This window comes from Pimephales promelas, chromosome 19 (assembly GCF_988280905.1).
Source record: "Pimephales promelas chromosome 19, fPimPro1.hap1.1, whole genome shotgun sequence".
NCBI classification, from domain to species: Eukaryota; Metazoa; Chordata; class Actinopteri; order Cypriniformes; family Leuciscidae; genus Pimephales; species Pimephales promelas.
Window position 1 is genome coordinate 19,368,400 of NC_142787.1, and position 18,166 is coordinate 19,386,565.

At 36.4% G+C, this 18,166-nt stretch overlaps 1 protein-coding gene across 2 annotated transcripts in view; it reads right to left on the reverse strand.

Moving 5' to 3' along the window:
• Positions 1-7,137: 7,137 nt before the first annotated feature.
• Positions 7,138-18,166, reverse strand: part of mmp17a (matrix metallopeptidase 17a) — an 81,443-nt gene continuing 70,414 nt past the window's right edge. Inside the window, exons 6-11 of one of the 2 annotated variants that reach the window (XM_039687901.2) lie at positions 16,701-16,803; positions 15,271-15,353; positions 14,452-14,604; positions 12,675-12,932; positions 7,824-8,026; positions 7,138-7,699 (exon numbers count right to left, since the gene is read on the reverse strand). In XM_039687901.2, coding sequence (XP_039543835.2) covers positions 7,637-7,699; positions 7,824-8,026; positions 12,675-12,932; positions 14,452-14,604; positions 15,271-15,353; positions 16,701-16,803 — 863 coding nt within the window. In that variant the 3' untranslated portion in view covers positions 7,138-7,636. Of the gene's footprint in view, positions 8,027-12,674; positions 12,933-14,451; positions 14,605-15,270; positions 15,354-16,700; positions 16,804-18,166 lie in introns of both variants that reach the window. The other variant, XM_039687900.2, reaches the window with a different exon arrangement.

Genomic DNA, 18,166 nt, shown 5'->3' on the forward strand with positions numbered 1-18,166 from the left:
TGATTGAATATTTAAACTGTGAATATTTCAATTCAAAACATTTCAAACACATTTTCATTAAAAATCAATAATCCTTATTCACCTTTCATATTTCACTTCCAAAATATTACAACTGTTTAAAAAACACATTATAATATTCAACAGGCAATTTTCAGTCCATTTTATTTCGCTTTGCAAATTCGTTTCCACAAATTTAGTGTTTCAAATTCGACAGTAAATTCAACATACAATAGATGGGAACTGCAGGAAAAGCAGTAGATTACCGAGCATAATTTCCATCTGCTGTTAGTCTACCTCGCCAGCAGGTGGTGCACTGCAAGCGCGTGTTGTTGAAGACCAGAGCAACAGTTAGAACAAGCCGTTAATTCATAAAAACTAATTTAATGCAATTGAGCTTACATCAAGTTTTTGTGATGAGTATCTAGGTCAGTATAGGCTATATGCTGAAAAGATGATAAAGACACAAAAGCGGTGTTTATGTGTAATTCAGTAACTTTCCTTGTTCCTTTCCCTGTGTAGCCTACATGTTATCAGCTTTCTCTGAATGGGATTATAATTCATTATGAGGTATGAGTTTCCCTCAATACCTCATCATACCCAAGGATTCCCCTTCAGTCAGGACAAAACACTTAAAGCAGCACTATGTAACTTTTTCAACCTTTATAATATTAAACCCTCGAGATGGTACATCGACTTCCAATAGGTTGAATGACAGGTCTACCATAGCCTGGCAGTGTTTGTATCTCTATTACTGGCACTATGTAACTTCGCGAAGCGGGTAGGAACCCGAGCACAAAAAGAACTACAAAATTCGACTGCTATACGGCATACGTCAGCTTCCCGCCCAATGGCTGAAGCAGCAAGTAAAACCAAGAAACCAAAGATTTTGTCAGAGGACAGTAGAAAGAGAAAAAGGGAGAGTGGCAAAATAGAAGGCTGGACGAGGATCAATATTGGTCCAGCATTAGCTCGCTGTCGCCACTCATCCATAGGGTTATAAGTTATTATTTTTTTTACTAAAACTATTTTTAAAAAACATTAATTCGTAATACTACTCCACAAAGACGTAACTAGTCCCCCGACTCCGGTCCAGTGCATCAATCTCCCCAGCCTAGCAAATGTTAAGTACGTCAGAAATAGAGCGCACGCGCGATCAGTTTACTGTTAGCAATGTGTTGTGTAGTTTCCTTCATGAATATGTCCCATACATTTGGGTTCTCAGAGACCCCAGATATAAAATATGAATAAATGCAATACATTTTCACATGCTAACATGGCATTTTTGACATGAAAACATGATTGGAGAAAAAATTCATTTTTTTCAAAAGTCCATGTCTACTTTGTGATAAAAGCTTATAATATCTTATTTTGAACTAAAAGTATTAGAAATGGAAATTAAACATTATTATTAGCCTATTTTACACGGTCTCAGACTCCATTCATAACACTATCAGAACATGTGGGTTAAAATGTTACAAATTTTACCACAAGAGGTCGCTGCAGGCTTTCAATTGTGTCTGAGCCTCGAGTACAACAGAATTATTGACGCACGAGCGAGCGTAGTTGGCTGGAATCGGTCTGGGGAAGAAGAGTCATTTAGAAGATCCAGCTGAGCCTGAGAGCACTTAGCGTCCTGCATTGTGGCCCATTTTAACAAGTTTTTTTTTTTTAAATTCTTCCCCGCTTTGCATCTGATATGTTTGGCTCTTGCCCTGTATCAATACCAGCTCTGTGTGCACTTAGCATACGAGGGCTTTGTGAAATGCAACAGCCCTAGAGGAAATGGATTGGTTCTGCCAGAACCATATGGTGGATTCCCCTGCTGTGGCTCGGTCCAAAGCCCTACAGCACCAGTGAGGGAAGAGCGACACTCTTACTGCTCGGATTGTGAATGTGTTCGAAACACCTGGGACCTACAACAACTAGAGGAATGGGTGGAAGAGGGGGCAGTGTTGCTTTGGCAGAGAGATATTTATGTTTTAGATGGATAAATACCCTATCTAAAAAGAGAGACAGACAGACAGATGGATAGATACCCCCCTAAAGATAGATACCCTATCTGAAAGTGGCAGAGACAGATGGATAGATAGATACCCTAAAATGATAGATAGATAGAGAGATAGAGAGAGACTGAAAGTTATAGAGGTACCCAAAGCGCCATATAGGACGCTTTTGCAAAAGCGTAAATATCCAACGCACATGGCACCCTTTAACGTGAAATGAGACGCAGATATATTTGGGCAGATGGCGCCCCCTAGTGGTCTAACCCTTACCCCACACCATACCTAAACTTAACCATTAACCGAAGCGTCTCATTAGACGTTAAAGGGTGCCATGTGCGTTGGATATTTACGCTTTTGCAAAAGCGTCCTATATGGCGCTTTGGGATGAGAACGCGTTGGATGGATGGATATGTGGATACCCAAAAATGATAGATAGCTAGATACCCTACCCTATCTGAAAGTGCCAGATGGATGGATGGATGGATGGTTGGATGGATGGATGGATAGATTGATAGATTGATTGATAGAAGCAACAGACAAACAGATTGTAGTTACCCTAAAATGATAAATATAGATAGATACCCTATCTGAAAGCGACAGCCAGACAGATGGATTGATACCCAAAAATGATAGAGATAGACATAAGATTACATGTTTCGATACAGAGAATAATGTATATTGCAGGCCTATATGCAGGGGACAGACTGGCTAAGAAAAAAACATCCCTAGCTGGCAGTCACGCACATTCAAATGTGAGGTAGTTAGGGGGGTTCATGGGCATTATATCCCCTGAGAAAATTAGCATTTCTCAAACCCATGTGTGCATTTTAAGGTGTTTGAAGGTCATAAAAATGAGATAACAATAGCTTTAAAAGCATGTCAGTGGGCAGTAGCATAAATTATTTGTCAAGCAGATAACAGATTCTTAAATATGGGAATGAGGACATGTTGAAATGATCCACACTTGGAAATGCAGAATGCTTCTGCTTATTGTTGACAATACACAATCACATATTCCAAACAGGAATGGCCTTAAAGGAGAAATCTTTCAAGGATTATTTTGCACAGATGTTATTTCAAACACCAGTGCGATATTTTTTTGTGTCCAGAGGCAAATGAGCAATTTATAAATTAGCATTTAAGATTGGTTTCAGTAACTGGTTTGTTTTATTAATTTAATAAAAGTTTTTGGCACTAATTAGTTCAATTAAAGTTAAATTGTTGACTCATAAAGACAGTCACTTGTCGCCAACTACTGGCTTAAAGACGCAAGTTAGGCAAATACAGACACGCGGAGTGATACAAACGGTGAACAGGCTGATACTGATGAAATATTCGAACACATTCGAGTACCATAAAAATAGGATTTGATAGGATTAGACAGATAGGATTCCTGAAGTTATTTAGGATTTGCTTCGGTAATACCAATTTGGGGAAAATCCTATCTTGGACTCTTCCTGTAATACGGCCCCTGATGTCCATCTGAGGGGATTAACATTCATTTACACATTGTGTTTCAATCACCAAATCAGATGTATAAGTTATTAGGCTACTTCATCTAGGCCTACTTCATCTTCATTCTTCACGAGAAACGGATTATGACTCACAAAATGGATTAGCTATAGCTAGGCGAAATAGTAAGGTCCCACATACTTTATATACACAGTACATTTTCTGCAGTGAGGGCTAATTTAGGTAAGATACGAGGGGCGAGGGGGTGGAGAAGTTGCATCATCTGTGTGTGTGTGTTTGGCCATCTTCAAGTGGTGTTTCAGACTGGACGTGCTGCGATGATGATGATAGCTCAGTTCACAACGACAAAACACACAGATCACTTTGGTCTTGTCAATAGGACCATTTGGCAACTTTTTAAAAGTTAACTTTCCATTCAGAATCTTAGGGCATCCATTTCGGCGTCTCGCGTTCGTCATCCACTCAAAACGTAACGTTACTATTTGGCCGGCTCGCAAGCCGAAACGAGTGTGTGCGGCACAAAACGTCCTCGCGGTGCGCTCTGAAACCCATTCATTTCAATGGCTTTCAAGGACGTTTTGTTGCTTCTTCGACCAAAGCGCAAGCAGATCTAGACTGGAAACAAAACAACTGGCTTTGAGTGGATGAGGAGCGCGAGACGCCGAAATGGATCAGGACGCATGCCGCCGCTTGCCGCGTCCTTTTGCAAAAGCATGTGAAAAAACAACAAAGTTTGAACAAAAAGACTGTTAATCGCGCGATAAAAAAATGAACGCCGTTAAAATGGTATTGCGTTAACGCAGTTAATAACACGTTAAACTGACATATATACACACACACACACACACACACACACACACTATTATTTAAATGAGCAAAATTTATGATGAGATGTGCTCCAGTTCACGTGCAATGCAATCGCGCCCGCGCCTCCATATCATGATGAGACTGGGCCTTTATTTACCCGAACCTGCAGCCACATCAGGCGTGTAAAAGAGACGTATATTTGGGACTCGGCTTTTATTTGAAGTTTTACGGTATGTTTGTACAAGAATTCAACTTCTTGTGGGCGCGTCTAATTCGATTCATACTCAAGCTTGCTGTAGTTTATCTCAATTTTGAATTTTGCACAGCACTGTTTAACATGATAAACCCGGTAAACCATTTAGACTGGTTATATCAAGGTAAAGCCAAACCTATTGAATTTCAGGGTGTACTTCACATCCCCGCACACAGTCCCTGAGTGGAACATGTCCACTCTGCTTACCTGGGGGCACAGACGGTCTCCAGGCAGCCGGTAATTAGCAGCACTGCAGTCTTTGATGAAACATTTTACCGCTCAAAGTATTTTCAGTTATTGCCACTGGAAGATAATCGACACATCGTTCAGAGTCATTGGTTCTGCTTTCAGCACTTTTTAAAACATCTTTGTTTCGGCACCCACACACATTCAGGCACACGCAAACAAAGTCTACAGCTTTTCTCATAGATGATGCGGAGTGGGCTCGTTACCAAGGCGACGGTTACTTTCCATATCCAATATGAAATATGCGCTGTCCTTGATTTACAGTAAGACAGGCACAGAATACAGAAAGTTACAGCAGAATACATGAACTATGTTTCCACACAAACAAACAGGAATATAACACCAACAGAGTTCTGAGCGCTAAGAAAATTCTGATTGGTGGTTTGATGTTATTGGTATTGCGGGGTGAATATGGAGCGAATGCGGTTCCTGCCGTCGTGTGACAGCAGCTGTCATGTCGGCGGGGAAATAGCCGCGTGGAGCTCGCATTTAGACTCGCGCATGTCATGAAATTACAGCAGGCATCACACGAGCTTGCTCATACTTCTTTATTTTTCTACAAAAATATTTCACCTTATAAAAGACAGCTCAGAATGTACATTGTTTTTGCAACTGCCATAAAAGTTTTTTTTTTTACCTTAAATATATATGTATATTTATATATAGTATAAGCATTTATTTCCATATATGATCAGAGTGCACTCTCAGCAGCCCAGGATTTGAGTCAAACATCTTCCTAGTCTAAGTATTCCTCAATGTCCTCAACTCTCTCTGACTGGGAAAACTGTTGGAAAATCTATAAGAAGACCAAAATTAGTATAAACAAAGTTGTGAAATGGTTCAAGCTGTGATGATCCAGGCATTGTGAATCCAGCATCATGCATGACCTTGAACTAAACATCAGTGGTGTTTATTACAAAAATACAGTTGACTGCAATCAGTAAGTCGTTGCTTTAGAGTGATGTGGTGTATATTACTAAAACAGTCAGTATTGAAGATGAGAGTAAATATAATTGCTTTGAACAAGGCAGAATAATAAGTCAAAGATGCTAAGACACTGGGAATAGGTGGATCAGACGAAGTTACAACCCGTAAAACAAGTAAAGGATTATGCTTTTAGAAGAAAAAGTGCCAATAAAAAACGAGTGAGTGGATTCTTAAAGGGATACTCCACCTTTTTTGGAAATAGGCTCATTTTACCACTCCCCGCACAGTTAAACAGTTGGGTTTTACCGTTTTCGAATGTATTCAGCCAATTTCTTTTATATTTAGATGAATATCAGTAACCAAACAGTGTCTGGTCTCATTGACTTCCATAGCAGGAAAAAAAAAAATATACTATGGAAGTCAATGAGACCAGAAAGTGTTTGCTTACTGATATTCTTCTAAATATATATATATATATATATAATCGTCTGAATACATTCGAAAACGGTAAAACCCTACTGTTTAACTTTGGAGGAGTGGTAAAATGAGCCTATTTCCAAAAAAAGTGGAGTATCCCTTTAAAGCACTTGGAGTGAAGGAAGGTTAAGGTTGTGATTCATGGTCTCTCATGATGCCTCTGAACTGCAGCCAGCAGGAAACCCGATTTGTGAGATTTCCGCAATATTACTACAATCGTTATTATCATTATTATCATTATTATCATGATCATTATTATTAGCCTACTGGCTCTGGATATGCCTTAGAAAGCTTGATATTCTGAATCAAAATGATTACATAAATCTGATTATTTATTAAATCTTGATAATGATTATTTTCAGGTTTTGAATACTACCAATACTTTTAATTTTAATGTTAGCAATGCTTGCCTGTGCAAAACATGTTGCCACGATGGGCGTTTAGACTAATTTGTAGCATTTCATATGCATGTATTCAAGGTCTCTGATATGTTGGGTCATAAATATCGTTTTCGCTTGCTTTATTGTCTGCCAGGCGAAGTCGTAGGTCTGATAAATTAATAGCACACCTCAATGAGTGGCACCATTTAAGATATAATTTAGGCTACGTCTGTGTGAGATAAATTATGTGCTGAAGTCTAATATTTGGGGTTGAGATTAGGGATGGGCAACGATTAATCGCATCCAAAATAAAAGTTTGTGTTTTCATAATATATGTGTGTAGTGTGTATAATTAATTTGTATATATAAATACACACACATGAATGAAGAGTTCAGATGCAAAAGCCTCTAAATGCCATTTGAAATTTTCTTCTAGAATGGTAATTTTTATCAAGCTTGTATATTTAAGTTCAGTAATTTCACTTAATTGGCAATTAATAGGTAATCTTCATTGCCATTTAATTGAAATTACTGAACTTAAATATACAAGCTTGATAAAAATGATAATTTTAGAAGAAAATTTTAAATGGCACTTAGAGGCTTTTGCATCTGAACTCTTCGTATATATTTAAGAAATATTTGCATGTATATACTTTATATATATTTATACATAATATTATATATAAATATACATATTTGATATATTAATTACACATTTTTCTTAAATATATACATGCATGTGTGTGGGTATTTATATATACAAATTAATTATGCACACCACACACACATATATTATGTAAACACAAACTTTTATTTTGAATGTGATTAATCGCGATTAATCGTTGCCCATCCCTATCACTAATTATAATAATGATGATGATAATAATAATAATAATAATAATAATAGAATTTCCAGTTTCCAGAAAAAGGCGACAACAAAAAGCATCAACCAAAAAAAAAGAAAAGAAAAAAGAATAAGTGATCCAATTCCTGTCTTGATTGAAGTGCTAAGTCCATTCCATCAGTCGGGTGCAGGCGGAAGGCTGTTTCAGAGCCTCTCATTGCTCTCTTCACACACACAGGCTGCTGTTCTGCTCCTTGAGTCTTTTTGAGTACAGGCCTGTGGCTCTGCCCTTATCAAAGAGGAGCAGAGGAGAGAGCGAGAGTAAGCGTCCAGAGTGGCGCTAACACCCAGGCGGGCGTGAGGGTCAGTCGCGTCCCCAGTGGGGAGGCTGAGTCTGAAGTGCAGGAACAAACCTCGTAGCCATTTTCTGCATGATCTGCGTGGTGCTGCCCGTGAAGCCTCGTGTTCGAGTTGTTCTGCATCTCCGGGGAGTCCGACTGCATTTCCGTGCACACCAGCCAGTCCTTCCCGATGGGACGCGGATAACCTGCTTCAACCTCCATATCGCTGCCCGCCACACGCCAGTACTCCTTCCCCTTGAAGAAATATGATGCACCTGGGTAGAAAGAGCGGGAGATACAAGGAAATAAAATAGAGGTCGATGATTGAGCAGGATGGATTTTTCCAGACCTGCTTTCATCTACTATACAGATCATTATGGTTTTATGTTTCCCTCTATGGCTTTTGTCACCTCTATTTCCTGTTTCAGAGCTACTTCTTTCAGTTTATGTCTATGACAAGTCACGCAGGTACTGGATTATTCCGCAGCGGTACGACCCGAACCAGTCTAAAATTGTCAGAGCAAAGCCTCAGAGATTCCGTTCACACACGATTACTATATTATTAGTTCACACCAGGGTACGATGATATCGTTCTGTTTATTCTAAGAGCGCTGCAGTTTTGTTGTCTGGCTCTTTAAATTCTTGAGCTCTTTTAAGCAGAATGGATTCTGACTGGCTGTCAATATTTTTATCGTTCATCTGCTGAAAAGAAAAATCATTCTGAAGTGATTCCAACAATATAGTTGCTCAGTGCTGTTTTCATTATGGTCATGGTGTGGACTCTACAATATATTCTTTTGTATATATATTTTTTTTCATTATAGTTATCCTAAATATGGTTAAAACTCAGCTTGTAAGGGAATTAGCAATATGCAAAACTGCAAAGATGTTTTTTTTAGGGGGATAAAACAGCGCAAACTTCCCATTTTATACATTTGGCATGAGATGATAAGGAAAAAAATAACAGTAGATGACACAATGACCAAAAAAAGATTCACCTGCATGCCGTTATAGGTTAAATTATGCATAATATGCTAAATAACTGACCTTCACATTCATACAAACAATAGTATGTTTCACTCATGGGTGACATTTGAAAAATGTTCAAAATGCTTCAATGCTATAATTACAAGTGGTGGATGTAATTACTTTGTTGGAATACCGCACATAAATGTCCTCATATATCACTGAAACATGCATCCTGATAAATCACACTCATCTATGTGGCCATCTGCGAAAAGAAAAAGAAAAGGAGGGAATGGCCTGCACTTCTTATATCAGAAATAGGCTTTCATGAAAAACCTTTTGCATATTTGGATTTGCTGACATTGGTATGATTAATTGAATATTTGCTTTGAAGCTTTGCCTTTATGTAAAACAGGCTTCTAGTGATCCACCACAAGATCCACCGCAGCTGCCTGGTCTTCATCCTTGAGGACACCACGAAGAGCTCACTGTGCATTAGACACAATGCTGTGCATTAGGCATGACAGGACATTATGCCCCTTTCTCCATTCTGCTCACATAGACCTCAAAACCGCTGCTATGACAACCACACAAATACAACACCTGCATGGCTAACAGCCTCTCCATCCAAGTAAAACCATTTCTTCCAAGGTGGATTAGGGTTGTACAACTATACACAGTCACTTTGTTTAAATAAAGCTAATATTGTATTGCATATGATGGAAGATAATATTAGCACACATTTGAATTTTAGGAGGATTTAATGATTTGTTTTATGATTTAATGATTATTTCAGAATGTTTGTCTACACCAAGTTCAAATAGCATGTGATATTTATTGAATATCATATTCAAGTAGGTATTTAATAATGGGAATAAAGTGTTTAAGGGGTAGGTGTAAGGGGAGGTAATGTGAAGTACATGTAAGGTCCCAATAACAGCACATTAATAAATTCTATAACAGAATATATATAAATAATACTAAAATAACACTGAATGAAAAACTTTTTGGCTTGTCAAAGCCTGTAAAAAACTATTTACTAAACTATTTAACAATTTACTATTTTCTATAGTTTGAGGCATTTATAAACAGTAATTATTATTTATGTGGAAGGGATGTTCTAATTTTATCAGATTTTATCATCATTTTATTGGACATCTGTGTGTAGAGAATGAGACATCAACAATATCAATCAACTACAATCAAAATATTTAGATTTTGTCAACTTTTAGGAGTACATTTTATATAGCTATGCTCTTCTCTACCTAGTTAAGCTGCTAACTGGGATATAATGTAGCATGGAAATTCAAGTCTGTTTTTTTCCCCCAGGGAAAGGAAAAGGTTCATTTCTTTTGGCCCTAAAAAAATGAGATCCAGTAGAACTGCTTAAAGGGGTGGTTGATTGCGATTTCACTTTTTTCATTTTAAATAGTGTCGCTGTTGGTGCATGAAAAGTATCTGTAAAGTTGCAGCGCTGAAAGTTCAATGTAAAAAAGAGATATCGTCTTTTAAAAATCAGGAACTTTAATGCCTACAAAAACGACTCGATTGGGACAACAACGTGTTTTAGACGTCACTAACCCATACATTTGCATCAACCCCTCCGGAATATGCAAAAAAGCATGGCCATATTTCTGCGACTCATCGAAAGTGTTATGTTCACCCAGCTGTCAGTTCTTCTGTGTTCGAGCTTCCCATGGACGTTGTAATTCGTCAACAATGAATACAATTTATGTTTGATTATGTTCCTGAAAATGACGATCGTAATCTAGCTCTCAGTGCTGCGCATTTTACGGAAGACAGCTTCCAGAATCTCCACGAATTCAATGCCGGATTCAACAAGAAACTGTTACTAAAACATGAAGCAGTTCCAACTTTAAAAACAGAGGCTGCAGTTGTTGGGCCACAACCTGTAAGTAGGCTAAGACTTAATCATTTTAATTGTATTTGCAGGTATAATTTCAGACGTAATGTTTTAGTTTTATCAAATGCCAGCGCTGGCTTTATAGCCACTTAGCTATGCTATTTCGTGTCTACGACAAACGCGTACAAACATTTTGGACCTAAATTTTGTATATGTACTAATGTTGTAAATGTATTTTTCATGTATATATGGTGTTATTTTTCGATGTGATCAAGAAAGTAAACCAATGCCAACGCTGTTTGTGTATATGGTAGCCAGTCAGTTCAATGCTATTTTGTGGGACAAACGTGTATAAAGTGCAAAAACATATAGGCAAATTACCATTCAGAAAGGTTTTGCAAGAGCCGTGTGTGTTGAGGATCTGCTCGACTCTCTTCATCGGGTCTGATTCTGGCTCATACTGATACTGCAGTATCGACACCATTATTTACATTTGACATTAACAACCCATGCAACTTCGCCCGTAAAGGTAATGGTAGGGTTGCCGCGGTGAGGAAAATTTCCCACCGGTTAATCGACGTGTGACAACACCGGTAATCCCGGTGTCACCGTGGAGGGCAGGGCGGGGGGGTTAAATAGCTTTTAAATGCGTGCGCGTTATACTTTCACTTTCGAAATAAGCGTCAATTGCTTGAATGGACAAAAAAAACAACTCGCTGATAATAAAACTTTTATTTATAGACAGAACTTTTATTAGCATAACGAACGAATAAAAATAACCCCATGCATAGGCTGAAAAAAGTGAAAATCGGCTAAATGTGGGCCCAAACAAATAAGAACCATAAAACGTTTATTAACGAATAAGAAAATAAAATAGGCCTAAATAAATTAGCCTACACAAAGTTTAAATGAGATAAAACCAATTAAAAAGAGACGAATATAAAATAAAAAAAAATAAAAAAATAAAACGGACCTTAGCCTACATAAATGACATACTTTCACTTTCGAAATAAGCGTCAATTGCAATTCAGCGTCAATTGCTGGAATGGACAAAAAAAATAAATAAATAAAAAAAAAACAACTCGCTGACAATAAACTTTTATTTAGACAGCACTTTTATTAGAATAATAAACGAATAAAATATAGACAGAACTTTTATTAGCATAACGAACGAATAAAAATAACCCCATGCATAGGCTGAAAAAAGTGAAAATCGGCAAACTGTGGGCCCAAAAAAATAAAACGTTTATTAACGTAGAAAACAAAATAGGCCTAAATAAATTAAACAAAGTTTAAATAAGATAAAACCAAATAAAAAGAGACGAATATAAAATAAAAACTTTAAAAAGGACCTTAGCCTACATAAATGACAGCACTCTAAAAAAAAGTAAAACACTATAAATTGGCATTTATTAACATTAATATATATTGGCCAAAATATTGCCAAACAGACGCTTTTGCATTGCGTTTTGACACCAAATCTTCCGCCATTATCTTGCTTTTCTGTAATTTGACTCGTTCTCGTCTCCACACGTGCTAAATGGAATCCTGATGCTTGCTGATCTGTGACGTGACGGCACGCGTTGCGCAGTTCATTTTTAATTATAATGCTCTCTTCAGAACTAAATAATTGAAAATTATTATTTTTAATTAATTCAAATAAATATTTTAGCAAAAAACGAATACTTTAAAAAAAAAAGTCAAGACATCGCGGTGTCACGGTGGGAAAGTGATGTCACCGGTGATGGGGCTTAAAACCGGTAACACCGTCAACACCGTCTATCGCGGCAAGCCTAGGTAATGGGCGTGAATTTTCCGCACAACGTGCACTACAGTTTAGCCAATCACAACACACCGGCCCAAACTAACCAATCTGAGGCCACTGTCTGTTTCTAAAGGAAGTGGTTTCATAGAATCAGGAAGTCAACCGGTCGTTCAAATGGTGGAAATTTATGAAAAATAAGACTTTTTAAAAAAAGAAAAACCACAAATACATGTTATATTGCACCCCTTAAACACAATCATGCAAAGAAAAGAAGCAGTAAACCACCCCTTTAAAATTCAAGAGACCTAATACGATTCACAATGCTTACTGTCAGACCACCGCATGGCATCATCCAGTTGGGATGGGATCCCTTTCCACAGCACCGTGTCTTTTGGGTAGCCGAGGTCCATGCGATGCAGATGGTCATCGTAGCGCCAGTAACGGTTGTCCTTGAAGAAGTACGTCTTCTCGTTGTGCAGCCAAACAAATACTGCATCTACTCCTTCCAGGGGCAGCCCAAAGTCACCGACAGACCGCGGGTAGCCCTCTTCAACGATATTGTCCTTGAACACCCAATATTTTCCTCCTAAAAAAGTGAGAACAACTTCTTGTAAGGTGTGAAAATTGTAAAGGCTTTCTTTACTAGCAGACCAGATTAGAAAACACAGTCCTGTTGTGAAATACATTTTAGTGCTCTAAAAATGTATTACCTTTTTGCTTTTGAGCTTCAAAACACTCTTGCGTTATATTTTTGAAGGACATTGTTCGCTTTATAGTGAAAACTCTTATTAAAAATGACATTTACATAACTCGAGAGCTTTAAATTCCAATCATTTAGAGAATAGAGTGTTTATGCTCTAGGGAGAATTAACAACACAATCTTTTTGAAATACTGCACGAAAGTAACAAACAGTGTGAAACTAGATTTGGACATTTTCTGAAGGAAATGTGTTGCACAAATCAACAACACAAGGCCAAGGTGAATTGAGTGGTTACTATTTCTATGTATTATTTTCCATATATTTCAGTTAAACAAACAGCTGGCAGAAAATACTAAATACATCTTATTTAATTTACTATAACTTCTCATATAGTCAATGTACTGTATACTTATTCACATTATCACATCTGCTTTAGCTTCTTTACATTGGTTACCTGTTTTATATTAAGATTGGTTTTAAGATTTTATTGTCCACATATAAAGCTTTAAACGGTTTGGCACCTATATATTTAACTGAGATACTGAGACCTTATGATCAGAGAGATGTCTTAGTTCTTCTTTTAACAAGCTGCTAGCTAAGAGTTTGCCAGTTGATATTAGATCTGAATGCGTGTTTGTTTTTAAATGTCGTCTGAAAACGTAAGTGCTTTTATATTTTGTGATGTGTCTTTTGTGTATTTTGATATTTATGTTATATTTTCTTTCTTTATATACTGTGTATATCTCCACATTAATGTATTTTAATGATTACGTTTTTTGCAAAGCACTTTGTGCTTTGTTGTGTTAAAAGTGCTATATAAATAAAACGGTTCTTACTTATCTTTAGGAAGGTAAATATAATAGATACAGGACCTTTAAATGTCAAACATTACAGCATTAAACACTAACAGGTTTTTCCCTTTACTAACTAAAATACATAACACTAAATTTCTATTTAGTAATCAACACTAATTTTTTCAAAGTAATTAAGAAAATTTCATTAAGTTTCTGCAACTTATTTTCTTATTTATTTTTTAAATCAAGTTTCAGTTTAAATTACTCAACATTATTGTTGATATAAAGTTGATTGACATAGATCCACCTCAAAATAATGTTTGCAACAAGGTTTAATTAAATCTATATATATATTTTTAATTTGCAACCAAGTATTTATTTAAGGTATATTCTAGAAATGTTATATTTTTGGAAAAAGATTACATCTAAGATAAGCTGCATGACTTCAGGTATTCATGTCTGTAGCATGTCTATAACAGTTCAGAATGAGTTATGTGCCAAAGTGTAATACTTAAAGTGAGACAAATCAGTAGTAACACATATGAAAAAGGTGCAAGGTGAAGGGAATGTTAAATCATATTTTAATAAAAGGCTGAATTCAGCCATTTACCTTTAAAAAACACTATCTTATGATCTCCAGGTCTCTCATATACAGCATCCAAACTGTCCAGGTTGGCAGGAAGACCTCTCCAGAAGCGATGGATCTGAGCTGGCCTTAACGACACCAGGTGCTTTTCACGTGTCAGACGCCAAAAATACTTCCCTGACGAGAGGTTTGACAGTAAGAATGTAAGCTTTATGTAAGCTTATGGTGTAATTGTGTGCTATCACATGATGTATGAGGGACATCGGTTAAATAAAGCGAGGAATTGCTGCCTGCCCTGGGGCAGTGGGTAGGAGTGTACCCAGCTGGCAGAATCAGCCAAACAAATACAGCGCACAAATGATTATGTATCAAAATGCAAAAAGAAAACAAAACAATTTAGTGCCCGACAAAACCGATTTGAAGTTTGATAATGATATTTACTTTCTTTATCAATATTTCAAGATACATTTACTTAAGAAGCATATATTTACTTAATATTTTATTTCATTTTAAATAAAATAAAATAGAATAAAAAGCTGTATCTTGATAATATAATAAAGCAATAGGAAACTTTTTCTTCCTTTTTTCAATAAATAATGGGGTAAGAACTTAAAGTTAAAAAGGTTACAGTAAATCCAAGATATGTTGTCTGACAAAAAGTTGGAATATCTCAATATCACTTTTATTCATAATATCTAATGCAATTATGCATCCATTTTAAAAATGTCAAAATATCAGAAAACAAGTTTATCGTTTATACACACAAAAGGATGTAGAACCTCATATTTTGTCAATTGCTACTAGTATCTATTGATTTTACTCTGGACATCTGGGTGTTCTTACCTTTGAAAAAGAAGGCCTCCCCTCGAATCTGGGCAATAGCATCAAAGTGGCTAGTGCATCGGTCAGGGGCATCACGGTCAGGTCTATGAGAAAATACGAAGAAAAAAGAGAGAGATAAACTGGTAACACTGTTAATTATCATATTTTTTTCTTGTAACATTCTTGTATTTTTTCCTTAAAAAAGATTATTAAACACTTTTAGTTTCTGCGACAATAGTGACAGCTAGCGGAATTACAAAAATTCTTTCAATACTTTTAGGCTACTTTCAATAAAAGGTCCAACATAGAAATGCTTTTAGCTGTTTTGTTATGCGTCATAACAAGAGCTAATGCGAGGGTTTTGATTTTGTATCTATTGGTGTCTGATAGAATCCATGAATGCCATGTATCTGAAGAAGATGTCCAGGACCTCCAGCAGAACAAAAGACACGACACAACCATTAAGATCCAGTAGTATATTTAATCATACAAATGGGGTACTTTTTGTAACACACCTGTAGGTTTGCTGCCAAAAAATGCTTTTTTGTTTGTTTAATCTGAGCATAGAACCCAGTCCAGTTTGAAGTTCTAGTAGTGTCTGTAGTTTTTAGATGAGAGCAGAGGATTTTTTTAAACTCTCCCAAATAACTGATGTAGATGCTGTTTGATATTTTTTTAAGGCCAATACTCAACAGAAAACAGGTCATGTTTCAAGTCATGACAGGATAACTTCATGTTCCTAGTCACCCTGGTAAAAAAAAAGAGATATTTTACTCACAAGAGTTTCTAGGGGTAGCAATAATTGTGGCCAATGTGTATTAGAGAAAAACTTTTAGCCTTGAAAAAATGCTAGCCTTACTTATTTTGTTGTCTTTATATGAGTATTTATTTTTGGCTAGCTCTGGCTATGTCCAACCAGTCCTGAATGTCATTTTTTATGTATTTGGTTTAAGTTTGGACAAATTAAAGAAGATGTTATCACCTAGTGGTAACAGAACCTCTGAATGCGTTATCCCCTAGGCTATTACTGACTTAGCACTTTGACGTGGCCGGGATGCTAATGACGGAGCAATTACGGTGACAGAGCTGCTTTTGTGAGCGGGAACTCGCCTGACACTATTAACAAAGATCTTCATTCACAGCTTATTAGCTGAACTCTCTGAGAGGAATATATCACTGACCTTTGTCAATCTAAATATACCTGTCTCACAGAAAATGAAGAGGTGCAGGCTTCTCTCTGAGAGGGTAAATTCTTGCTTACCAGTAGGAGTCAGGAATTTAGTCTATAATTTGTGTCATTCTGGCATTTGCTTCAGGAAGGCTGAGTGCATTATAAAGTCTGCACCTATTTTCCTACCAAATGATGGACCACTACCTCTGCAATTCAAAATATTCAAGACACGCTGAACAGAGAGAATGTGGGTTTTGTGGATGTTTGCTTGTTGACTCACGGTATTGTAGATCTGTTTGTGGGAAGGTCAAGCAGGACAGGAGGTTCAGCTGTTTGAGAGGGGTCATCTGTCTGCGGCGTGTGTGATACGGAGTCCCGAACACCTGACAAAAACACAAGATAAATTAAACTTGTGCACAAGAATAAATATGCCACACATCTGAAAGGAACACACACTAAGTGCATTCTTGACATCTTGACAAACCTCATTAAGTAATCACTCAAAGATAGAGATAACAACCAGTCTCAGAAAAGTCATTATGTAAAACTACTGCATACGTACATGGAACATTTATGAGTAATAATGCATAAGTAAAAATTAAACTAATCTAATCAGCAAAATGTTTAACAACCAACAAAGTGCATGTGTTCAATCCAATTTTGTCCCAAATCAAATAGTATTTCAAAAGTACGCTCTCTCTTTAACTTTTAATCCTCATGTTTTGCTTGGGGACCCCAAAGCCCTTAGTTCAAAAATATATGCAATATGCATACTTTGTCTGGTTGATACTTGATACATTTTCTGGTTATACAGAGACTTTGTAATATTACAAAGTATATATATATATATATATATATATATATATATATATATATTAGAACATTTGTAATATATATATATATATATATATATACTTAACTTGCTAACTACTTAGACTAGTTAGATCCTTAACTAGTTAGTATATTTCTAGTGTACACAGAAGTCAACAATTATCCATCTATGCCAATTTTTTTTTTTTTTTTTTTTTTTTTTGCTGGGTTCAAATTGACCTTACAAACAAGCAATTAAGTTTTACAACAGAGGGTTATATATATATGAATTTTATAAAAATACAGTATGAAATAATCATGAAATTAGGACTAACTTAGAAAGACAGAAATTTTTTGTAAATCAATTGTTAATAGTATTGAGCTATAAAATCGATGTGGACAGCATAGCTCAGATAATTTGGTCTTTGGAGAATGCTTTCAGTTCATAATAAAATGTCTGAGCACAGTTCGAGGCATTATTGAAAGCTTTTCCGAAACACACAAAAAAAGAGATGATGAGATTACTGTTTTTTTATTTTTTATTTATTGAATATATAATAAAAGTCAATTACAAAATACTATCATTACTATTTTTATGAGTAGCCTACACCACGATGGTCTGTAAGCCTCAAAACTAAAGACAGTAAATAGTAAATCTCAACAGAACATGAAGATTAATTCAATGGGGAAAATGAATGCTTTTGTATGTACACACTCATTATTTTGCAGAAACTACACATGCATTTATTAACCGCTTGGCCAGTGTTCATCACCTCGAGTTCCGGAGCTCATGGCACTATTTGCTTGAGCCAATCCTGATCTTTCCATCGCTTTCTTTAAATGTTTCTCTATCTCTTTGCTTCCCACCATGCTTATTTGCAGTGCCTTGCATGTTGATTAGTAGATCATGGTCCAAATCATGGTGACAATCAATTA